The sequence below is a fragment of the Bos taurus genome, chromosome 1 (assembly GCF_002263795.3).
Source record: "Bos taurus isolate L1 Dominette 01449 registration number 42190680 breed Hereford chromosome 1, ARS-UCD2.0, whole genome shotgun sequence".
Classification (NCBI taxonomy): Eukaryota; Metazoa; Chordata; class Mammalia; order Artiodactyla; family Bovidae; genus Bos; species Bos taurus.
The window spans coordinates 4,271,749-4,296,995 of NC_037328.1; the positions used below are offsets into that span (position 1 = coordinate 4,271,749).

The window sequence follows — 25,247 nt, forward strand, 5'->3', positions numbered from 1 at the left end:
GGTGACTCAGTGATCCTCTCCTTTTTTTTTTTTCCTTGCTACAGACCATAAAACCATGGGAAACGCAGAAAGTCAAAGTGTCGTGCATGAGTTCTATGGAGACAAGCACGCGGTCCTGGGGCGCAAGCACACGTCGCGATCCCTGCGCCTGTCGCACAAGGCACGGCGGACCAGGCACGCCTCCTCCGGCAAGGTGATCCACAGGAACTCCGAAGTGAGTACCCGGTCCAGCAGCACCCCCAGCATCCCCCAGTCCCTGGCTGAAAATGGCCTGGAGCCCTTCTCCCAGGAAGGCACCCTCGAGGACTTCGGGAGCCCCATTTGGGTGGACCGAGTGGATGTGGGCTTGAGACCCGTGTCTTACACCGATTCCTCCGTCGCTCCCAGCGTGGACAGCAGCATCGTCCTCACAGCAGCCTCCGTGCAGAGCATGCCAGACTCGGAAGACAGCCGGCTTTACGGGGATGACGCGACGTACTTGGCGGAGGGCGGCAGGCGGCAGCGCCCCTATGCCTCCAACGGACCCGCGTTCATGGAGACAGCGAGCTTTAAGAAGAAACGCTCCAAATCCGCAGACATCTGGCGGGAGGACAGCCTGGAATTCTCACTGTCTGATCTGAGCCAAGAACATTTAACAAGCAACGAAGAGATCTTGGGTTCCGCCGAGGAGAAAGACTGCGAGGAGGCTCGGGCGATGGAAACCCGGGCGAGTCCGCGGCAGCTCAGTGCCTGTCAACGGGCCAATTCGCTGGGAGACTTGTACGCTCAGAAGAACTCTGGGGTGACGGCAAACGGGGGACCCAGGAGCAAACTTGCAGGCTACTGTCGGAATTTGGTGTCTGACATCCCCGATCTCGCGAACCATAAGATGCCACCAGCTGCCGCTGAAGAGGCTCTCCCCTACAGTAATTATAACACACTCCCGTGTAGGAAATCTCACTGTCTCTCTGAAGGTGCCACCAACCCACAGATTAGCCATAGCAGCAGCATGCAAGGCAGAAGAGCAAAAACCACTCAGGTAAAGTGCCTGGAATCTGTTTTGGTATTTTGGAAACTGGTGCATGACTCGAAGTGCATGATTGGGCTCTTAGAAGGTTTCCCATCTTGTAGCTGCGTGTTAAACACAGTTTTTTCCCTGGTGGGTGCTGCCTCTCTGAAGATTCGTCTGTCTGCTGCTTCGCCCCTCTTGCAGTTCTGTTGCTGAAGGGGTGGGGATTCAGGAAGAAGCTTCTGTGTGTGTGTGGGGGGGGGGGGGTGAGGTGACAGGAGTGGGAATGAAGCTGATAAGTTCGTATGGGGAAACTGCCTCTCCAGTTCAGCTCTGAGCAGCATCTCACTGGTTCTGTGCTTCCTTCCTAACGTGGTTTTCTCTCCATGGACAGATGGGGATGGTGGGCTGTGGACTCTTGGAGCTTATTTCTCCCGCGCCGCAGGTGGGAAGAGGTTAGTCGGCAGGCGGCTCCTTGGAGGAAGCCTTTTTTGATTCGGGGCCGGCTCTGGTCATTTGTCAGCTTCTGTCCGAGGTTGGCAGGCTGACTGCCTTCCCGGGAGCCATTTCAATTTCCTGTTCCTTTGCGATGCTGGCCAGCCCTCTCTCTCTGGAGGGAGGTGTTGCAGGAGGAATAACATGGGTGGGTTCCAGGTCTGCTCTGCAGCCAACTGGCTTCTGACCTTGGGCAAAAACCTGACTTCCAGGTGCTCTTCGGAGCACTGGGGTGAAGATGCTTGACCCAGCTGCTTCAGGGTCTGGGGCATGATGGTGTGCGTGTGAAAGCGTTTTCAAAGATTTAAAATGTGTCTTGCTAATAAAACAAAGAGTGCCCTCGTATTCCCTAATCATTACTGATAATTGGGCGGGCCAAAAAGTTCATTCGGGGGTCTGGTCACCCCTGTACAAACTTTGTGACCAACCCAGTGTCACAAGGCTAATGACATGTCAAGTAATCCTGCCTGCATCAGTCCTTTTCTGGTCCTGGAGCAGGGTTCCAGGAGTCCTGGCTCATGTTGAGGATGGGTTGGTAGTTTACAGGATGGCATTTCGGATCCGGAATCCAGGTGGGGCTCCTTTGCCCTGAAAGGTGTATTGGCCCCCAGAGTGAGCAGTGAATACCACTGAGGTCAGCTGGAAATCAGCAGGTGTGCTCTGACCTGGCCAGCAGGGTGATGTTGCACCTCCGGTCTTGCTTCCATGACGGTCAGGGGGGTATTGTGAGGTTCAGTTGTCTTGGGAAGGGTGTCTGAGTATAATGGGCAGATGGTCATCTTGACTATTTTTCAGTGCATGGTTGAGGGGTATTAAATACATTGACATGGTCATGTAGCCATCACTATGCTTCATCTTCAGAACTCTCTTCACCTTGTGGAACTGAAACTTCATCCCCCTTAAACAGTTGTTCCCCTTTTACCCTTTCCTCAGCCACTGGCAACTGCCGTTCTACTTTCTGTCTCAGTGAATTTGACTCTAGATACCTCATCTACTCCAGTACTCTTGCCTGGAAAATCCCACGGACAGAGGAGCCTGGTGGGCTGCAGTCCATGTGGTTGCAAAAGTCGGATACGACTTAGCGACTAAACCACCACCTCATCTAAAGTGAATCATACAATATTTGTCTATTTGTGTCTTATTTCATGGGCTTCCCTGGGGGCTCAGATGGTAAAGCATCTGCCTGCAATGCGGGAGACCGGGGTTCCATCCTTGCGTTGGGAAGATCCCCCTGGAGAAGGGCATGGCAGCCCACTCCAGTACTCTTGCCTGGAAAATCCCACAGATTTAGGAGCGTGGTGGGCTGCAGTCCATGGAGTTGCGACGAGTCGGACACGACTGAGCGACTTCCCTTTCCCATATTTCACTTAGGTTGATATCCTCAGGGTTCACACATTGTAGCAGGTGTCAGAATTTCCTTCCTTTTTCAGGCTGAATAGTATTCCACCAACACTTCACACTCCCCAAACAGCCCCCCCGCACCCCCCGCCAGCTATTCATTTGTTGAAGGACAAGTTTGGCTGGTGTCCAAGCTCTTTTTACCTGAGTAACTTTGGGCACAGTTTTTTAAGTCTCTTGAAGGCTTAATTTCTTAATCTGTCAAATGGGCAGAGTAATAAGATTTTTGAGAAAATGGAGGGTAAAGGCTAGTGCTTGGTACTTTAGAAGCCACCAGTAAGGGACAGTCTGTTACTTGTGATTTTCAGTATCCTGAATGGTGTTCTATGAGTTGAGGACCCCAGGTACTTTGGTGTTTGTATCAGACTTTGTGTCTTGGAAACAAAATGATAAAAAAGGCTGATTCTGAGATGTGTGAAGGTGAGCGTGGATATTGCATTCAGATGCCCTCCTTGAATTTTGACCTCTTTTCTTTTTCTAAAGCATCTTTAATTAATTAATTGATTTTTGAGTGTGCTGGGTCTTTGTTGCTGTGCGCAGGCTTTCTCTAGCTGCAGCGAGGGGAGGCTTCAGTAGCTGTGACACCTGGGCTTTAGTAGCTCTAAGGCGTGTGGGGTCTTCCTGGCGGACTAGGGATTGAACCCGGTTCCCCTGCATTGGCAGGCGGGTTCTTTAGCACTGGGCCACCCGCGGGGGAGTCCTGACCTGTCCCTTTTCTGCAGCATGATTGTAATGATAGAAATGACCCTGCTGTGGCCCTTCTGCCTGCCCGGGGCAGGACACTGCTTGCACTGGCAACTTGACGAGTCAGCACACAGGTGAGATGGAGGTCCTATTAAAGGATCCCCTGAAAGGCACCGCTGGCTTTGTCCTTTAGACATCACCAGATTGGCACTGCAGGCCTGATTCGCAGAGATGGGCTTGGCAGCTCCACCAGGCTCCATTGATCCAGACTCCTTTAAAAGAAACCTCGCCTCTGTCACTTTCACCTGGAACAGCGCTAAGTTGGCATCCATTCTATATAAGATTTGAGGGGGTGCTGGGTGGCATCCTGGCTCTCTTTCTCCGACCCTGGGGGACAGTTGGACTCCTGCTTCCCCCACCCCTCACTGATGGGGCTGTGAGCCTTTGAGCCTTGGCCGCCCCCAGGAGAGGGGCACTGCTGGCATCTCGGGAAGTTCTCACGTGTACTTGTTGCATGCCACTTCCACGCTTTGGCTTGTTGCCTTCTAAAATTGTTAATATGTGGAAGTGAGATCATCTCAGAGCTCTGTCTCATAAAGCACTCTGGTAGCTTAATGTAGTGCAGAGTACAGGGGACCGGCAATCCTGAGAAGCACATTTGCTTCTGGCTCAGTCCTTATCGGCCAGTGACCTTGGGAAAGTCACTTCATCACTGGCTCCTTGTCTGTCCAGGGTGAGTGACACCAGCCTCTGACGGGGCCAGTAGGAGAACCAAGTGGGATTCCATACATAGAAGCCTTCTGCAGAGTCTATAAAATGAACGGAAGTCTTATTTTGGTCTCAACATTACGTGTTGAGTGAGGATCTTTAATGACTTGAAACAAACCCCAGAATTATGCACAACACTATCCACCCACCCACGCTTCCTCGTCTTAAGTTTGGCGTGTTCATCCAACGCGATTTTCTGAGAACCCACTATGTTCCAAACAGTGTATTTTAAGAGACAGTGGGTGTGGAGGCTTCTTTGAAAGTAATTCTTTTCTCGTTTTCTTTTGTTGGTGAAAGTTTCTGACCCAGGGGCCCTCTCCCATGAGTTCGGATCATAGATATTAACAGTCTCCTTGTTTGCCCTGGTGATGTAGTCGAATCTCTAATAGTCTTGTCAGCAGTTTTACTCCTCAGAAAAGAGTTCCTGGCAGGCATTTGGCCCAAGGGCCTGGCCTCTGAGCCTGGGGGACAGTGTTTTATCTGAACAAACATGAAGAACATATTTTTATTTGCAAATGATCAAAACAGAGTTTGGAACCGTTCTTCCTACTTTTGTATTTGAGTAGTAGTTGGACATGTTACTGAGCTATGAATCTGAAGGCCGCGGAGTTCACATTTCAGTTTTAAAAAGTGGCACATTTCATGGGTCTGCTACCCAGTAAATGCTGAGGAATTCTATTTGTTGAATTCAGTACATGTGAATATGTGTGTGTGCTGTGTGCATAAGACTGTATCTTGAGAGTCAGTCTGCTGTTCATTTGTTGGGGGGATTTACCCAGACTATGTAAAACAGAGTTTATTTGTATCGACTGCTGTGACATCCCAATAGATTGCCTCTTGATTTAATGAATGCCTCTGGTTTCTTGGCCTAAACTCTACTCTTTTAGTGTTCCTATGGTTAATGGATAGAGGAGGGGCAGCCTACTGTCCTTCAAAGAAGAGATTCTGAAGTCCGGCAGGTCTGAGCTTGCAAGTTGGAACCCTGTTCCCTGTTGGCTCTGTAACCCCGAAGGATCTCAGTGCCTCTTGAATGAGGCTAATGTGAGGGTTCCACACAGGAATGAATGTAGAACTCCTGGCATAATGTCTTGCATGCAGTCAGTTCAGTTCAGTTGCTCAGGCGTGTCCGACTCTTTGTGACTCCATGGACTGTAGCATGCCAGGCTTCCCTGTCCATCACCAACTCTTGGAGCCTCAAACTCATGTCCATCAAGTCAGTGATACCATCCAACCATCTCATCCTCTGCCGTCCCCTTCTGCTCCTGCCTTCAGTCTTTCCCAGCATCGGGGTCTTTTCCGTTGAATCAGTTCTTTGCATCAGGTGGACAAAGTATTGGAATTTCAGCTTCAGCATCAGTCCTTCCAATGAATATTAGGGACTGATTTCCTTTAGGGTGGACTGGTTGGATCTCCTTGAAGTCCAAGGGACTCTCAAGAGTCTTCTCCAACACCATATTTCAAAAGCATCAATTCTTTGGCGCTCAGCTTTCTTTACAGTCCAACTCCACATCCATACATGACCACTGGAAAAACCATAGCTTTGACTAGACCGACCTTTGTCAGCAAAGTAATGTCTCTGCTTTTTATATGCTGTCTAGGTTTGTCATAGCTTTTCTTCCAAGAAGCAAGCATCTTTTAATTTCATGGTTGCAGTTACCATCTGCAGTGATTTTGGAGCCCCGCAAAATAAAGTCTGTCACTGTTTCCACTGCTTCCCCATCTATTTGCCATGAAGTGAGGGGGACTGGATACCATGATCTTATTAGTTTTCTGAATGTCGAGTTTTAAGCCAACTTTTTCACTCTCCTCTTTCACTTTCATCAAGAGGCTCTTTAGTTCTTTGCTTTCTGCCATGAGAGTGGTGTCATCTTCGTATCTGAGGTTGTTGATATTTCTCCTGGCAAACTTGATTCCAACTTGTGCTTCATCCAGTCTGACATCCAGTGAAATTTGGATATGGGGATAGATTTTGTGTCTAATTAGGCTGTTTTTAGCCATGCTTGTATGGTGATGGCTTCCAGGAATTCTCTCCCATCTACTCTTCCAATTCGCCCAGAATGTGTGACATGAATGTGCAGGAGCAGAAGTCATATCTCAGTGTGAATTTGCCCCATGGCGTCCAGAGTAGACAGTAGACGCCACACTGTCTCCCCATGTTCAAACAGCTTTTAGCTCCTGTGCCTTCACAGTTTAACGTAAAAACCCTCAGTTCTGGTACAGAAGCCCAAAGGGGTGGTGGGCTGAAAAGAAAAAAAGTGACTGTCTGCTGCTGCTGCTAGTGCTAAGTCGCTTCAGTCGTGTCCGACTCTGTGCGACCCCAGAGACGGCGGCCCACGAGGCCCCCCACTGTCTACTACCATGGCTCAAAAGAGTGGTTCCTGAGAGAGATCACCAAAGATGACTTCATTTTTATTTTTTTAATTGAAGTATAGTTGATTTACAGTTAACTTCTGCTACTGTGCAGCAAAGTAATTCAGTTATATATATACACACACACACACACATTCAGTTATATATTATGTGTGTGTGTGTATATATTCTTTTTGAAATTCTTTTCATTATGGTTTATCACAGGATGTTGAATATAGTTCCCTACACTATATGGTAGGACCTTTTGTTTATCCATCACATATATGACAGTCTACACTGCTGACTCCAAATTCCCACTCCAGGCCTTCCCACCCCCCACGCCAGCAACTATAAGTCTGTTCTCTGTGTCCATGAGTCTATTTCTGTTTTATAGATAAGTTCATTTGTGCCGTATTTTGGATTCCACGTATCTCATACAGCCTTTGTCTTCTTTCTTACTTCGCGTAGTCTGATAATCTCTAGTTCCATCCGTGTTGCTGCAGGTAGCGTTATTTCGTTCTTTTCCATGGCTGAGCAGTATTTCACTGTGTATGCGTGGCGTTTTCTGTGTGCATTCCTCTGTCAGTGGAAAGGTAGGTTGCTTTCCGTGTCTTGGCTATTGTGATAGTGCTGCTCTGAACATAGAGGTGTGTGTACCTTTTCAAATCATAGTTTTATCTGGATACATGCGCAGGAGAGGGACTGCTGGGTCATATGGTAGCTTTATTTTTAGTTTTTTGAGGCACCTCCATACTATTTTCCATGAACTTACATTCCCACCAATAGTGTAGGAGGGTTCTCTTTTCTCCACACCCTCTCTAGCATTTTTTATTTGTAGACATTCTGATGGCCATTCTGACTGGTGTGAGGTCATACCTCATCGAAGTTTTGATTTGCATTTCTCTAGTAATTGGCAGCAGCAGCAGCAGTAATTAGTAGCGAAGGAGGCAATGGCACCCCACTCCAGTACTCTTGCCTGGGAAATCCCATGGATGGAGGAGCCTGGTAGGCTGCAGTCCATGGGGTCGCTAAGAGTCGGACACGACTGAGCGACTTAGCAGCAGCAGCAGCAGCAGCAGTAATTAATGGTGTTGAGCGTCTTTTCACATACCTGTTCTCCCATCTGTATGTCTTTTTTTGGAGAAATGCCAAAGGTGGCTTTAGAAGGCTCTATCCCTGTTAAAACTTTCTTGCTTGGATAAACAGGTAATAGGTTGGTGATTTCAGCCAGATAGAGGGTGCAGCATGGTCAGAAAGAGATCTTGAGTTCCCATAATAAACTGTGTTGGTGCTTAAAATTTGGGTTTTGTTTTATACTTAGCTTAAATGGTTCAAGGATAATATGTTCCCTGAGCTGAGAATTGGCATCAGCCTCCAAGAGATTCCTAACCTTTGGTCACAGATTCCTTTGAGAATCAGATGAAAAAATTGGATTCTTTTGGGTCAAACACAGGGACCACCCTGCTGTGTATCATTTCAGGGGATCCATGGGTCCTCCAGCATCCATCAAGAAGCTTCTGATTAAGAACCTCAGGTTAATTCTTCATGAAACAAAATATTTTTATATACAGTCCACTTAAAACAACCTCTTCCTTCACTTCTCCTTTTTGATGCTTCTTTTTTCTTTTATCTTTCTTTTTCTGGCACGTAAGTTAAGCAATGAGATATTTATTTTGAAAAACAGTCCATCCATTTTCAACATGAATATCCATCTCCTTTGCCAAGATCTTCTTTTGAGGAGTGGGAGTAGGTAGCCGAGAGATGGCTTGTATCAGCAGTTCTCAGACTCCTTTCTACTCTTGAAAAGGATTATAGACTCCAAGGAGTTTCTATTCATGTTTATATCTATAAATATTTATCACATTAGGAATTGAACCAGAATTGTAAAAAATACTTGTTAATTCATCTTAAAATAGCAGTAATAAAGCATTACATGTTCACATAAATAACTTTAATTGTTAAATTTTATCTTCTAAAATTAAGAGAAAGATCGAGAAGAAGGGCGTTGTTTCTTTGCTTTAAATTTATTTTGGCGGCACTGGTCTTTGCCGCTGTGCACAGGCTCTCTCTCGCAAGCAGGGGCTACTCTGCTGGGTGCGTGGGCTACTCATTGCCCTGGCCTTCTTGTTGCAGTTCCTGGGCTCCGTAGTTGTGGTGCATGAGCTCAGTTGCTCCATGGGACGTGGAATCTTTCCAGACCAGGAATTGAACCCATGTCCCCTGCACTGGCAGGCGGATTCTTATCCACTGTACCACCGGGGAAGTCCCATTTTGTATTTTTGCAACTGTCTGCAATTTCTAACCTGTCAGAAGAGACTGGAGTCTTCTCTGCATTCATTCTCTTGTGATGTGCTCTTTTGTTGGACTATTTGGGGAAAGTCTTGCTTCGAATAGGTAGTTGGAAAAGGGAGGGCTTTAGGGGCCCCTTGAAATTATTTAAGGAACCCTGATCCCCACTCAGAGAGCAGCTCATTTATGCTAATATAGCTTGGGGAGGTCCAAACCTCTGAAAACCACATTCTCCATTTAGTCTGTGAGGAGAGGGGAGTCGGTGTCCCTCAACATAAATCGTGTCCTGCAATGCTGTGTAATTAATTACTGGTTTCTCAGTGTAACTGGGAAGGATAAAGCGCTGTGATGGGAGCTTGGAGCCTCCCAACCAGCCTGCCTTGCAGCCCTGGGAGCGTCTCCACGGAGCCTGGGGCAGGGAACACCCACAAGCTTTTCACTCTGTGGTTGGGGCCCCATTTGCTTTGAACCTCCCGTTGACAGAATATCTAGTGTGGGCCATAAAACAGCCCAATATGTCTTTCTCACTTTCTCTCCTTTTAAAAAGATGAAAGATAAAGACATGTAAATGAGCTCTGGGTGTCTCCATAAAAGACATCATAAACCCGGATCTTCGCTGGAAGACAGCGAAGTCAGGCTTTCCAGTTGTGACTTCAGCTGGCGTTGAGTGTGAGCTGAGCCTGCAAATGACTAGATCTTTAAATCAAACTCAAGTGTCTTCCATGAGAAACGATCTTCTTGTTGTGAGAGGAGGGTGGAAAATGAACAGCAGTGAAGTTGTTCAACAACGTGGGGTTTTTTGTTTGTTTGTTTGTTTTTAAAGTGCCTATGCCATGCCAGGCACTGTTCTTGGCTCTTGGGAGGTGTTAAGAAAAGATCGCTGAGCTTAGGGGTGAAGTGCGGGTGTGTCCGCAGCAAACACTTAGCATAACAAGTACAGGACATGCTATGGGAAAAAGAGCAAGATGGGAGGAGTGGGCAGTGGTGGATGTGCTGACAATTCCAGATCACGTGGTCAAGTCAGGCCCCATAGAAAGGGCAGGCTTGGTAGTGATTGGAAGGGGAGACGGGAGTTGACCACTGATTTGGAAACTGGGGTCATGCCCTGCACTTTTGAGAAAGAGCAAAGAGACCAGTGTGGCTGGGGTGGTGGTGGGGTGGGTGTTGAGAAGTTTCATGGGAATCAAAGGAGATTAAAAGAAGGCTTCCAGCTGAGCCTTGAAGGATCAGTATTCCTGGAATTCTAGAAGCAAGAAGGGCTGGGAGCGAACACTGGCAGGAGTCCTTCAGTTTCACTGGTGGCTGGATGCCTCCAAAGGTCCGGTGCTAAGGCTGGACACCAGTGAAGGACCTTGATGGACAGCCTCAGGAGCCCTCCACCTTGTTGCTGGGAGACTTACTGTACAGGATGGCTTATGGGAGGAAGGTAGTTAGAAAAGAGAGTTGATGACTGGAGATGGGATATAACCTGAGATGAGGGGTGGGTGGTGAGAACAGGGACTGAAACACACACATAGAAAAACAGATGAAAGGAGAGAAGATGATTCACTGACCCCAGCACAGTGCTGACTCCGATCTGAAGTTACCTGGAGCAACATTTCAAGCATTAGACAACTTCTGAGTCCCTTGTGAGCAGCAGTAAGAAATTCACTTCCAGCGGTTGTAATTGAGAGAAATTTTGAGTCACCCCTGTTGGGAATCATTAGCAAGGATGGGACTGAGTGCTGGAAACTTGAAAGGGCATGGAGTCTTTGCCTTGGGAACGGAAGAAGTGGGAAATGGAGCTGGTTTTTAGAAATGTTTCATCCGGAGCCAGGACACGTGTAAAGGGGTGAAGAGCAGGAGGCCCAGGAGCTGAAATCGACCAACTTCTGAATCACGAACTCAAAAAGGCACTGGACATTTGTTTATAGAGAGATGGGGAAAATCTTACAATAATGGAAAACGGAGACTGCAATATTTCTGTAAATCAAGAAAGGTGATTATTATAACAGTGCCTAGCAATTACTTGCAGCATAGAAAGCATCATTTTCTTCGTTTATTGTGCATTTTATGAAAGTGAAGAGGATTCAGAGGGATTGCATTGGCTCACACCAACCTTGGTCTGCCTGTCTTTTTTCCCATAAGGCCTTGTTTTTCCCACATTCCTTAGTAACACCCTTTCTTCTGTGTTAGTGCAGGAAGCTAGGAAGTGAGGTAAGGCAGTGACTTCCCTCCTTGGGCTGAGATGGACACGACCTGTGCAAGGGCTGTGTGCTGGGCAGAGTTCTAGAAAAGTGAGTTAACTCTATATCACATCTTACAATGTGTCTTACAAAGTAGATATTATTGCCATTCCCATTATAAAGGTGAGGAAACGGAGGCATGGCTTGGTTCAGAATGACATGCCTAGACACGATATTTGCTGTACTGAGATATACCACGGAGACAGTGTTGGAAACCAAAGACATTGTACACGTGTATGCATGTATGGGGGGGTGGAGGTACTCAGATTTGGGGGATAAGAAGATGGTAAACCACAGGAGGAATATTTTAGAATTTAGCAAGTCAGAAATTGTTCTAATTCAAGGCTTCCACAGGTCCACAGATACATGCCCAGGAGTGGGATTGCTTGATCATATGGTCAGTAAAGAGTCTACCTGCCAATGCAGGAGACCTGGGTTCGATCCCTGGGTTGGGATGATCCCCTGGAGAAGGAAATGGCAACCCACTCCAGTACTCTTGCCTGGGAAATCTGTGGACAGAGGAGAGAGTAGCCTGGTGGGATTTTACATGGGGTCACAAGAGTCGGACATGACTTAGCAACTAAACTGCCATCACTACCACAGGTCAGAATCTCCTCCCATCACTGAAATCCCTTGAACTCTTCTCTGCTGCATTTACCATCTCTCTACAGGTGTATTGATGCAAAGCTGGATTCATCAGGGAAATTAAAGAAAGTGACCAACATAACAGTTTCTAATTGCATTCGACTTAAAACTTCTCCCAGGGCCTTTGAACTTTGTGGCTAATGACCTCCTCAGAATTGTGTTCACACATCATTAGCACAGCAAACCTGTTCCTTGGGGTATTTCTGAGTCCCTGGTGGAAAGGATGTGAGCTTTGCCACAGTGTGTCATTAGCCCGTGTTCATGCTGGGGGACCCTCTAGTGTTCAAGACCCTGCAAACAGGCTTTGAATTTGCCTCTCACCGCCTCCGCTTTAGTACCAGAGCTCATTTAAGCTTTGTTGCCTGGCTGAAATGACTAAGAAAACTTGCACTGTTGAATGTTTTGGGCGACAGCTGGCCACTTGTACATCCAGTGGGAAAGTGCATGTGTTGATTTCGGCCGGTGGAATGGAAGCTGGTGAGTGAAAAATCCGGCTTGGGAGGATTCATCCAGGAAGAGCAGGGTTTAAGAGCCTCTATAGTCTATGAATGTTATTTATAATTGGAAGCCTCTTCAGTGGAGTGCTTCTAACACGGGGAATTTATTTTGAGCTATTTTCAGGAAATCTCTGGTCAGATCATGCATCATGCTGAGAGTTACTTCTCTGTTTAGCTAGGGTCTTACTATTTCCCTTGATCTCCTCTGACTTTTGCTTTAAATTTCAGTACATTTGGTTTGATATTCTAGGACTGATCATATGCTAAGGCATCTAACTAGATAAGAAGGAACATACCTTGCATTAGGAATAAAGACTCTTGAGCTCCCATGGAACTTTTCCCTGAGGTTGACCACTAAAAGAGTGGGGGTGGTTCACAGACGCTTTTGAGTGTAGGGAGAATCAGGTTTCTCAGGAAGTGTCCTTGAGATGGAGGTAGTCGGAGGAGGAGTCCTTTGAAAAAATGCACCGGGATCGTTTGTGTCGCCGTGATGCTATCTTCTGTGCGATTGGAAACCACAGGGCAGTGTATGCACTGGGCATTTGAGGAGGTTGGGCGTTTGGGATGCAGCCTCAGAGCCATCTTGCAGTGTGTGAACCTAGAGCCTCTACATCCGTGTATCTGACTTCGGTTTCTTCTAGAGCTTCTGTGACCTGTAGGCTTCTAACTGTTGTGTGGCACTTTGTTGCTCGTTGTTCAGTCGCTAAGTGGTGTCCAACCCCATGGACTGCAGCAGGCCAGGCCTCCCTGTCCTTTACCATCTCCCTGAACTTCCTCAAACTCATGTCCATCGAGTCGGTGATGCCATCCAACCATCACATCCTCTGTCCTCCCCTTCTCCTGCTGCCTTAATCTTTCCCAGCATCAGGGTCTTTTCCAATGAGTTGGCTCTTTGCTTCTGGTGGCCAAAGTATTGGAACTGTAGCTTCAGCATCAGTCCTTCCAATAAATATTCAGGGTTGATTTCCTTTATATTGACTGGTTGGATCTCCTTGCAGTCCAAGGGACTCTCAGGAGTCTTCTCCAACACGACAGTTCAAAAGCATCAGTTCTTCGGCACTCAGCTGTCTTTATGGTCTAACTCTCACATCCATGCATGACTAATGGAAAAACCATAGCTTTGAATATATAGGCCTTTGTCAGCAAAGTGATGTCTCTGCTTTTTAATATGCTGTCTAGTTTTGTCATTGCTTTTCCTCCAAGGAGCAAGCTGGATAAAACAGCCCCATTGTAGATGACTCCGTATTGAAGTTGGAGATGGCTGGTGTTGGGGATGTGGAGTCCTATTGACCATTCAGGTCTTGAGTAATTCCTCTGGCTGGGTGGACATCATTTCCCACGGTGCTAGAGCAAGGATTTCTGGGTATCTGGGAACATCCCATGCTTCATGGTCATATAGAGGCTAGGGCTAGGCAGGCAGCATTTGTTTCCAGGCAGGCTGGGTCACATATCAGAAGGGGGATGTGTACCACTGAGCCTGCTTAACCACTTGTGGAGACAAGGTGGAGCTGCCTTGGGTCACAGATGGGGAGCATTCCCTTGCGGTTACTCTCCCAAAGTATGCGAGCTCATCTGGGGCCAGCAGGCCTGTTACCTGGAGAAATCACTGCTCAGTTCAGTGACTGTCCCAGAGTTGAACATGCACAGCCTGAGCCATTGCAGAGGTGCAGCATGAGTTGGCATGAGCATTTGTTTAAGTATGAAAAAGAGGGGAGTGTCTATCGAGTCCTTAACTCTTAGCTCCAATAGGGACGTCAAGGCATTCTGTAAGGGTTCATGGTTTGTGGGGATGTAGTAGATATTAAGTGGAGAGGGGAATGGCAACCCCATCCAGTGTTCTTGCCTGGAGAATCCCATAGACAGAGGAGCTTGGCTGGCTACATTGGGGTCACAAAGAGTCAGACACAACTGAGCAACTAAGCCCAGTAATGTTAAGGGATGTTAAGAGAGATGCTTGTCCATTCTCTGCTTGTTTCACTCAGATTCTTTCATCTCCTCCTTCCCCTTCCCGTCACTTTGGAGTTTGAGCTCTTTGCCGGAAAGTCAAGGCGTGCAGATGCCCAGTTACGCAGTTTTGTTGGGAAACCCTAGAAGAGGCACTGTTGGCAGACAGAGGGGAAGGCATGGTGTTGACTGCTGAGACAGGACCCTATCAGGTGCTGCCTGCAGCTGAGCCGTGGGGACACCTTGTCAGAGTGGAAGAGGGCATTGGAGGCATGGGCTCTCACCTCCAATCTGCCACCCACCAGGCCTGTGACTTTCTGAGCCTCAGCATCCCCAGACATTCACCAAGGGGATGGTTTTGCAAGGTTCCTTCCTGTTCCCCAGCTCTGGAAATTTTCAGGTGCCTGCTATCAATGTCTCCTTTTTTCATTCTGAACTCTTTTTCTTATGACCCAGGGAGGTTACCCCTGTCTTACAGAGAAGCAGCTCTTCGTTTTTCATTTTTGAGGCAAATTTGTAGCTGATTTTGTCCCATCTCCCAGAGAAGGACTGAGATGTGAAAACGAGTCCAGATACTGGGGAGACTCATGCGAACTCCCGCCACCCATGGTTATCTTGAATATTCGGTGATGACTGACTTTACTTATTATCATCCAAAGGGACATATGGTAAATGTTCCTGCCAGGGAGAAACGTGGGTTGGTAACAGCGCTCTCCTGTTTGTACTGGGGAGTTTTTTTACCTACTGGATCCCTGGGTTGGGAAGATCCCCTGGAGGAGGGCATGGCAATGCACTCCAATATTCTTGCCAAAAAAATCCTATGGGCAGAGGAGCCTGGTGGGCTCCATGGAATCACAAAGAGTTGGACGTGACTCAGGCAACTGAGTATGCATGCTCACTCAATGGCACAGTGTATATATCACATACCTTCCGTGTCTGCGTCCATGATGACCGTTGGTGGTGGTAACAGGCAGGACAGCAGGCAGGGAAATGACAGGACGGACAGTCACAGGGTCTGCATCCTGGCTGTATCCATGGTTTCGTTGACCCTCTTAAGTCCCTCTGTATCCCAGGGACCTAAACTCCGTTGCAAGTGTCACTGGTCCTTAGAAACTTGCTTCAGCACTTCCTGCTACTGTCTTCCCATCTCACCTCCCCCTTGTTTCTTCTTTCTTTTTAGATAAACTTTTTATTTTAGAACCGTTTTAGAATCAAGGAAATGTTGCAAACGTAGTACAAAGGGTTCCCGTGTACCCTGCACTCAGTTAACCTTGAGCGCTTGGTCGAGGTGGTACTTGGCCGGTGTCTCCACTGTCGAGGTTCTGTGCTTTGCACACTGTACTTCCTGGGTTTTTTTGTATTTTTGAAGAGGTACACTGTGATGGTTTCAGTTCAGTTCAGTCACTCAGTCGTGTCCGACTCTTTGTGACCCCATGGACTGCAGCATGCCAGGCCTCCCTGTCCATCACCAACTCCCGGAGTTTAATGTTATGTATGTATTGTGAAATGATCCCCACAATCAAGTTAATTAACACATCCATCACTCACGTAATTACTCCTCTCTTCCTTCCTCCCTCCCTTCCTTCCTTTTGTTTTTTTTTCTTTTTTTGTGGTGAGAACACTTATAGGTTTACCCTCCTAGCAGATTTCAAGGATACAATACAGTATCATTAACTAGAGTCATCTGGCTGTATGTCAGATCCCCAGAACGTAATTGCTCTTGTAACTGAAAATGTGTAGCCTTGACCAGGGTCTCGCATTTCCCTTAATCCCCTAGTCTGTCAACTGCCATCCCACTCTCTGATTCTATGGGTTTGGCGTTTTTACATTCCACATAGAAGTGAATCCTACAGTATCTGTCTTTCTGTGCATCCCATGATGGTTTTCATGTTTGGCTCTGCCCATCTTTTAGTTGCTAACTTAGGATCTATTCGTGATGAAGATGAACTCTGAGGGCCTTAGCTTAGAATTGACCACGTGAGATGTGCAGAGATGAGGGCACAATGCCTGTTTGGGCCTCATGCAGGACAGTGTTATTGGCTTGGCTGAGAAGTTCGTTCTGGTGTTTCTGTAGTATCGTATGAAAACCCGGAATTAACTTTTTGGCCAACCCAATAGTTTGTGGCTTGGTTCATTCTGCCCCATTACCTGGCAGCAGGGATTTGAAAGCACAGCATTCAAATCATTTATATGGCAATTGGAATATCCTGTTAGCTTTTTACATTTTCAAACCGTAATGAACTATTTATGAGACTAAAGGCTTAAAACACGGTTAAGTCTCCAAACCACGTATCACTTGCATGTCAGGTTCACGTTCCCATCCTTTCCCTTGGAAAAAAACCAGTCCCATTTCTTATCCTTGAGACTGTTGAGCTGGCCTGTTGAATTCTGCTTTCATTATTCTCCCTTGAGGACTACCCTTCTCTAATTATTGTTTGTGGAAATGCCTTTAGCACTTCAGAGCAATCCAGATTGTGATTTAAGAACAGACCTGTCTGTGTCCCGTTGAGCCTGAGAGCAGGGCCAGCGCTTTGGAAGTTCCAAATGTTTTTAACTGAGGGATGGATACCCCCCACATCTTGGCAGTTGCCCCAAGTTGTCACTTGGCCCCTGGGGTAGTGAGTAGCTTGCTCAGGCTCCTGGCATCCCAGCTTTGAAAGGGCAGGGTAATCGGAGAGTCTGCACTGGAGCTGTGGGCCCCACAGACTTGTTCAGCTCAAGTGCAGAGTGAGAAGCTGCTTGTTTTCAAGAAACAAAGTGGATTGGAGCATGAGGGCTCTCCCCTGCTCCTGGGCTCTGGGTTCTTGCTGGGTGAGTGGGTGGGGTGGTACGCTAGTTATCTTTCTAGTCACCAGATCATAAATTAGACTCCTAACTCAGCCTTTTATTTATTTATTTGTTGTTGTTTTTTTTTTTTTTTAAAGTATGAGCTACACAGACGTCATTATTCCCTTGGAACCCCACAACTCCGGAATAAACCACCTAATCAGCCAGCAGAGTTTCCTGGAGCGCCGAGCTGGCTGATGAGGGCCAGGGTGCTGAGTTCGCTCAGCAGGGCAGTGGAGGGGACTCTGAATAGCTGATTTGCCCATTACTTAATTATCTAAGTCAGATCATTGATAAGTTCTTTGAAATGTTTCTTGCTTTGTGTGCGTGTGTGTTTTGAATGTTCTGAATTGTTGACATTCATACTGGGGTGGCTTCATGGTTTTCCTGAGCTGCTCAGCAGGCAAGTTGGGTTTGAGGGGGTTGGGAGTTGAGGGGTAATTGGTCCGGGGAAGGTGGGAAGCAGTGACATGCTGCAGGTCGCCAGCAGCTCCACAGCCCCCGGCTGGAGCGACAGGAGCCCCTGGGTTACTTCTCTGTGTGATGCACGTCTTCTTTCTTCTCCCTTTCGGCTCCCAAGGATGTTAACGCAGGCGAGGGTAGCGAGTTTGCCGACAGTGGGATCGAAGGGGCCACCACCGACACGGACCTCCTGTCCCGGCGATCCAATGCCACTAACTCCAGCTACTCGCCCCCCACCGGCCGTGCCTTTGTGGGCAGCGACAGTGGCAGCAGCTCCACCGGGGACGCGGCCCGCCAGGGGGTGTATGAGAATTTTCGCCGGGAGCTGGAGATGAGCACCACGAACAGCGAGAGCCTGGAGGAGGCGGGCTCCACGCACAGCGACGAGCAGAGCAGCGGCACCCTGAGCTCCCCGGGCCAGTCCGACATCCTGCTCACGGCTGCCCAGGGCACAGTGCGCAAGGCCGGCGCCCTGGCCGTCAAGAACTTCCTGGTGCACAAGAAGAACAAGAAGGTGGAGTCAGCCACGCGGAGGAAGTGGAAGCACTACTGGGTGTCCTTGAAAGGTGAGAGACAGAGAGCATCCTTCAAGCTGTGCTGGGTAACCCTGGGCTCCGTGGTACCCCTTACACGTGATGGTTTTTAATTGCATGGAATTTCTATTTCATGCTAATTTCAAAATTGTTGTTTTATGGTGGTAAGAGTACTTAACGTGAGGCCTACTCTCTTGAGCTTCCCAGGTGGCACAGTGGTAAAGAATCTTCCTGGCAATACAGGAGACACAGGAGACACGGGTTTGATCCCTGCAGGAGAAAGTGGCAACCCACTCTAGTATTCTTGCCTGGAGAATCCCATGGACAGAGGAGCCTGGTGGGCTAGAGTCCATAGGGTCATAAAGAGTCAGACATGACTGAGCGTGCATGCACACACTACACACACATATTACCCTCTTAGCACATTTTTAGGTGTATGTTTCAGTGTAGTTGACGAAGGCACACGGTTGTACAGCACATCTCTAGAACGCAATGATCTTCTTGAGCTGGAACTTTATGTCCCTTGATAGTCACTCCCCATTTCCTTTTCCCATCAATGGTTTATAGTCTTTTCTTTTTCACATGTAAGCTATTAGAGCCTCTCATGCCTTGTTTTCCTATGTACAGCTGGTTGTGGTGACAGCTTCAGCGCCTTGAGCTCCCAAAAATATTTTTTTGAAATCGTCCCAAAAAATGTGCCTCCCAGAATAACTGTTTTGGAGGGAAAAATCAGTAGTTTGAATCTTATGAAATTGCCTTTTTATTTTTTCTTTCACAAAGAATGATGGAATATTGTTAATTTCATAGAATTTAACCTAGTGTTTAATGGGATGTCTGAGCCATCTACGTTTGTGAAAAAGTCCCTGTTTTGCAGTCACACTTTGAATGTCTGAGTGTGTGTGTATACATATATACATGCATGTGTATATATGTGCACTGCCTTTTCATTGATAAACATGATGCTTTGATGTGCTGCTGTTCGTTAACATTTTGCATACATTTTAGAAGTATTTGCGTGTGTTTTTGCCCATGTCTGCATGTCTTGATGGTGTAGAAATTGTAACATATTTGTGAGCTCTGTGTCTTAAAAGAAAAGACACTTCTCAAGCCCACTTAGAATCCTTAACAGAAGCTGGATGTGAAGCAGGTTAATGTATGACAGGAGAGGTTAGAGAGGTTACAAAGCATGAGGGATGGGTCCCAGAGAAAGAAGCCTGAGCTTACCTGGTGTGGTACACCCATTACACCATCTGAGACTGGATTTTATCATCTGTGGCTGGTGTGGAATAACCAGTCCTAGAGGCACACGACAGCCTAGAGCTCTGTTCAGTGATGTGCAGGTCAATCCCTGTGCAGGGTTTGGGTGGGTTGCATTACTAGTGGTGCCTACTATTGCTTCAATACCTGGCCAAACAGGGAGGGAGCATATTAATTGGGCTGTAGGTCTTGTTGCATGTCACAGAGACCTACAGTGACAACGCCTCAAGCAAGCCAGGCCTGAAATTCCCCCCCACATAGCAGAGGCAGACCTTCTAAGGGTGATGGGGCGACTCTTTGCTGTGACGTCATCCAGAAGCCAGGGTTCCTTTTGTCTTACTGCTTAACTGTACCTAGAGCATTGTTTTCATATGAATGATCAGGAGAGCTCACCGGCAGGTCCAGTTCCAGTAGAAATATGGAGGTGTGGAGGGCGAATCCCTCTGCACTGAGCGTACAGTCTGGAAGTTGACTGAATCTCTTCTGCTTCCACTGCATAGGCCAGAAATGAGTCCAACATAGCTGCAAGGGAGGCAGGAATGGACTCAACCAAGCAGTGGGGTTGCTGTTACTGCAGAGGAAAGGAGGTTGGGCATGTTGGGGAACAACCAACTGTCCCATAGAGGAGGCTTTACCCTTGTCAGCCAGTGCAGGGCAGTTCCCCCTCCTTTCTTCCAAGAGCTTGTGTGTCTAATGTTCCTGCATGTTTAGCATAGGATGCTGTCTTTAGTTTTTAAGACTTGTTGGGTTATTGCATCTTGTTGCTCCACTTCTAAGGATGTCTTGGAAAGAGTCAGGTTCTTCTCCTTCTTTTTTTTTTTGATTAATTTATTTTAATTGGAGAATAATTACTTTACAATATTGTGGTTTTTGCCATACACCAACATGAGTCAGCCACGGGTTCTTTTCTCACATCCTCTTCTCATTCTGAAAGTCTGCCTTAGTGGTTTCAGAGTTTGAATAGATGTGGAATTCTGGTACCCATAGTATTTTCGGTGGAAAACCTCAGAAAATATTGATATTAAACTTTAAATTTTGGTGTCTATGCAAGAGCGGGTACCATACTATAGTCTACATAAAGTGCATATAAAATTTTGAACATGTGAAGTATCTGTGTTCAAAACACAGGAACTTTGGATTTGAGCTAATTTTTTTGGGTGACACACACACACGTACACAGAGCACACTTTGCTTTTCATGTTCCATTGTGAATTGTGAAAAGGCTATTTGATGTCGTGGTTCTGCTTGTGAAACACAGTTGTTCTTCCTGTGGGAGCATTTTGGAGACCTGCTACCATTCTTTTTCACATGAGACCTGCCTCGGCTTAATTTGAAGGCACTATCGGGTCGTGTCTAAGGGGCCCTGGATCATATCCACTGTCCTGCTGTGGGGGGTGGGATGAGATGACATGAGGGAGAAAGACCCCTTCTTCCACCTCCTGCTCCTCCCCAAAGGTCCACAGCACTGGACCCCGCAGCCTCTGTTCCCTTTAGCAGCCTGTCTTATCTTTCATTTTATTACTCAATGTTGAGTTTTTAACAACATGATTAGAAGACCATCTGTGTCACAGTTGTCTGAGTCACTTCCTGGGTTATATCCATACCTGCTGAATCTCAAAGTCTGAAGGTGGTTCGGTTCAGTTCAGTCGCTCAGTGGTGTCCAACTCTTTGCAACTCCATGGGCTGCAGCATGCCAGGCCTCCTTGTCCATTGCCAACTTCCGGAGTCTACTCAAACTCATGTCCATTGAGTCGGTGATGCCATCCAACCATCTCATCCTCCATTGTCCCCTTCTCCTCCTACCTTCAATCTTTCCCAGCATCAGGGTCTTTTCCAATGAGTCAGTTATTTGCATCAGGTGGCCAGAGTATTGGAGTTGGGGCCCTGTATTAATCCCTGTATAGGACCTGCTATAACCAAGTACCACAGACTGGGTGGCTTCAACAAAAGAAATGGATTGTCTCACAGTCCTGGAGCCTCGAAGTCTGAGGTCAGGGTGTCAGCAGGTTTGGTGTTCTCTTGCGTCCTCTGTCTGTACCTGTCTATGTCCAAATTCCTCCTTCTTATAAAGACAGTGGTCATAGTGGCTTAGTGCCCACCTGAACACCTCCTTTTATTTTAATTACCTCGGTAAAGCCCTTATGTCCCAATATAGCGAAATTCTGAGGCCCTGGGCTATATGACTTCAACCTAGGAACCTGGGGGAATAGAATTCAGCCCATGACAGGCCCTGAATCTGTGGTTTAAACAAAGTTCCCAGGTGATGCTTAGACTCAATTTGAGAATAACACTGTTAATGGCATAGGATAAAAATAATTAGGTGATTTTTTTACTTGGGCCATGGAAGCGGGGGCTGTTTTGTTTCTGCTGTTCCTTTAGAGAATAAATGATCAAGGAGGGCAGGATGTGGGCACTCAGGAGCCCAGCCCACACGCCCATTAGAGGAGGGAGCCTGCGCTTCCTTGGTGACCCAGATCTGAATGACACAGTCTGTCAGGATCCAGACTGGAATACACAGCTGCCGAGGCTTTTCCTTCTGGCTCCTGACGGGTCCCATTATAGATCAACAAACTCAGGGCTTGTCCCTGCCACTCACAGGCAGGGCTCACTGCTGACTTGAGCTTGGAGATGGAGAAATAAAAAGCAGGGTACCTGGAAGCCGTGGGCTAGGGAATTCTTCAAAGATTCTTTCACTTTCGACAGAATAATTAATTTTTAAAAAATTTTATTTGGAATTAGACTCTGGGGTGTCTCCATCCGTGACTGAAACGCAAACAGATTGCATTCAAGATGAAGGTAAAGAAGATGTTACCAGGGAGCGCGTGGTGCCCAGATGTGCTGTTTCACGTTAGTCTTAGAGCTGGAACATGTTGTTAATGAAGGATAAGCTGATTTTCAACCACCCACTGTCATGGACGATTGTAAACTAAAGTTGAAAAATGATGGAAATGGCAATTTGGGGAGACATCAAGTGTTCAATGTGTGAACGTTGTCTATCCGTTATCTGCAGGCTTCAGTTTCTATTCTAACTGTGGTAAAGCTGCATTGTCCCTTTTCTGTTAAGAATCTGTTCATCATCAGTATAATACTAGTCCTAAAGGATTATTTGGAGTAAGGTTTCTCAGCAGTGGGACTGCTGACATTTTCTGGATAATTCTTTGTCGTGAGGCTTGTCCTGGGAATTGTAGGATGTTTAGCAGCATCCTTGTCCAATCAGTGGTCCCCAGCCTGTTTGGCACCAGAGACCGGGTTTCATGGAAGACAGTTTTTCCATGGGGAGGTGGGGGGGCTGGGGATCATCAAGTTGGGGATGATTCAAGTTTGTTACATTTATGGTGCACTTTATTTCTTTTATTGTATCAGCTCCACCTCAGATCAGCTGGCTTTAGATCCTGGAGGTTGGGGACCCCTGTGTTACCCACCTGCTTCTGTCCCCCACCCCCAAGTTGTGACAACTAAAAATGTCTCTAGACTTCACCAAATGTCCCTCATTCAGCAAAAATGCCCCCACCTTGGAAACCTCATATTTCAAGGAAAATACCCTCCTCTTTCCATTTCTTTTCTTTTTCTATCTCTGAATCTATGCTAGCTTAAGACATGAAAAGAGGAGTTTCAGATGTTTCTGAATGTGAGCTCTGTGTTCCTGTAAAAACTTGAGCTCTTCAAAATAAGAGGGATTATTAAAAAAAAAAATTAGTGTTGGGGTAATAGGTCTATAGTTAAATTATATGTATGTAACTTATACCCCCAAAACATAAAAACAAAATAAAATCCTACTAAAATTACATAGCACTATATATTTCCAACAATAAGTGTCACAGAAAACATAGGGCTTTATCCTTGGGGCGGGGGTGAAAAGTGAATATAACTTGAATGGATTGGAGGGAAAATTGAAACTCCTGAACTATGGATACAGGACAACAGTTATAAAATCGTGATGTTCAGCAGCAGCACGCAGTAGACCCTTGCGCTGAGCTCGTGGTCAGGCGGTTCCACAGGAAGCGCCGGGAAACCAGCGGGGCTTGCCAGCAAGTGTGAGGTGTGCATTTGTGCCGGAGGCGCTGCATCCAGCCGCTGTTACATGCTCCTGTGAAATACTAGTCAGGTGAATTTTCTCAGTCGTATCTGACTCTTTCACAACCCCATGGACTGTATTCCACCAGGCTCCTCTGTCCATGGAATTTTCCAGGCAAGAGTACTGGAGTGGGTTGCCATTTCCTCCTCCAGGGCATCTTCTCAACCCAGGGATGGAACTTGCATCCCCTGCACTGACAGGCAGATTTCTTTACTGCTGAGCCACCAAGGAAGCTGTCCTGTGAAATATTAAGGGCTAGGAAAAAATGGCCTTTGCACGCGTGTGACTTTTCCGTTGATCCCTGTCATTGTACACCGTCAGTTAGAAATTTGCTTTGCGGAAGTTCATATTGCATCCGAAGAGACGGTACTTGGAAGGGCTTTGTGATTCGCATCAGCAGTGGCCATTGCTTGTGGTAAGGAAGATGTTGAAAACTGACCAAGTGGCTTATGTTGAAGTTAAAAGAATTAGAATTCAGGGGCCCTGGCCTCCCCTGAAATTTAATTTGATGACTTGAGAGTAAGTCCTCAGTGAATAATTACGAATAAAGCACACCTCCCCTTCAGGCCATGGTTGGAGGGTATCTGTGGAACCCAGCTGGCCACAAATGTAGGCCAGGTTTCTACTGCTGCTGTCTCTCTCGTTCGGAGTTTGATTAAGCGTGGCCCAGGCCTCCAGCCTCCCCTAGGCCTTCATACGTGTGTCATGTGTTTATTCTTCCAGGAGGAACAAGCACTTGGTTGAGTTCTAGGCAAACATTTTATAGAGAAGATCTGAGACTCAAAAGTCCATCGTTTCTTTCCTTATCCTGAAAGTACCTGGGGTCAGTGTTGTATTTTGTTTTCACCAAGGGCACAGTCAAGAAACCCAATAGATGGTGTTTCCTGGTTGCATTTCCTGTGAGATATATTGGGAGGAGGCTGTAGGGAGACAGTCCCGACTGCCAGGCCTCACTCAGCACTGCTTGCTCTTCGGACCCGTGCAGCTGCATTTACAGCCACCCCGGGACCACAGAGTCAGACACTACTGAGCGACCGAGCGCGTGGTACATGGTACTGGTCAGAGGAGCCTTGAGATCCCCACATGCCTCTGAGGATACCCGGAACAAAACATTCTGAAATGGAAAGTAAGATCTCGAAGAACTGGAGGGCGTGCGTGATGACACTGAGATATGAGTCTTAACGGGAGACTTCCCTGGTGGTCCAGTGGTTAAGATTTTGCCTTCCATTGCAGGCGGTGTGCCTTCCATCCCTGGTCAGAGAACTAAGAATCCCATGGTACCTCTGGACCAAAAACCAAACCATAAAACAGAAGCAATATGGTAACAAATTCCATGAAGACTTGGGAAAAAAAAAAGTATTATCACAACATTGTAAATCAACTATACTTCAATTAGGGGGAAAAAAAGAAAGATCCTCTCTTAATACAAGCCTATCCAAGACTTAGTACAAGCATAGCCCCCTTCTCTTTACTTCCTCTGTTCCATGCTAATTTCCAGCCCTTTCCTAGTAACAGCGCACGAGCCACAGTTTTCACTCCAGACTTTCTGTTGCACGAAGTCCTCACGCAGACACCGCTTTGTTTTCCCAGGGTGCACACTCTTCTTCTACGAGGGCGACGGCAGGTCCGGGATAGACCACAACAGCGTCCCCAAGCACGCCGTCTGGGTGGAGAACAGCATTGTACAGGCAGTTCCTGAGCACCCCAAGAAAGACTTCGTCTTCTGCCTCAGCAATTCCCTGGGCGATGCCTTCCTCTTCCAGGTGTGTGGCTCCTCCTTTGCAGAGCGTTTCAGATCACTTATCAGATACC

General features: G+C 47.0%; 1 protein-coding gene and 1 non-coding gene across 12 annotated transcripts in view; both read left to right on the forward strand.

Annotated features, from left to right (window-relative positions):
- The window catches only part of TIAM1 (TIAM Rac1 associated GEF 1), a 464,731-nt gene that overhangs the window by 304,718 nt on the left and 134,766 nt on the right, over positions 1-25,247 (forward strand). For 10 of the 11 annotated variants that reach the window (XM_024993771.2, XM_024993775.2, XM_059887391.1 and 7 more), the window contains 3 exons: positions 45-1,018; positions 17,689-18,136; positions 25,026-25,198. In XM_024993771.2, the coding sequence (XP_024849539.1) occupies positions 56-1,018; positions 17,689-18,136; positions 25,026-25,198 (1,584 nt within the window). In that variant the 5' untranslated portion in view covers positions 45-55. The remainder of the gene's footprint in view (positions 1-44; positions 1,019-17,688; positions 18,137-25,025; positions 25,199-25,247) is intronic. The other variant, XM_024993781.2, reaches the window with a different exon arrangement.
- Positions 16,320-16,396, forward strand: MIR2284I (microRNA mir-2284i). Its single transcript, NR_031140.1, has one exon. It is a non-coding gene; the product is annotated as a microRNA mir-2284i (primary transcript).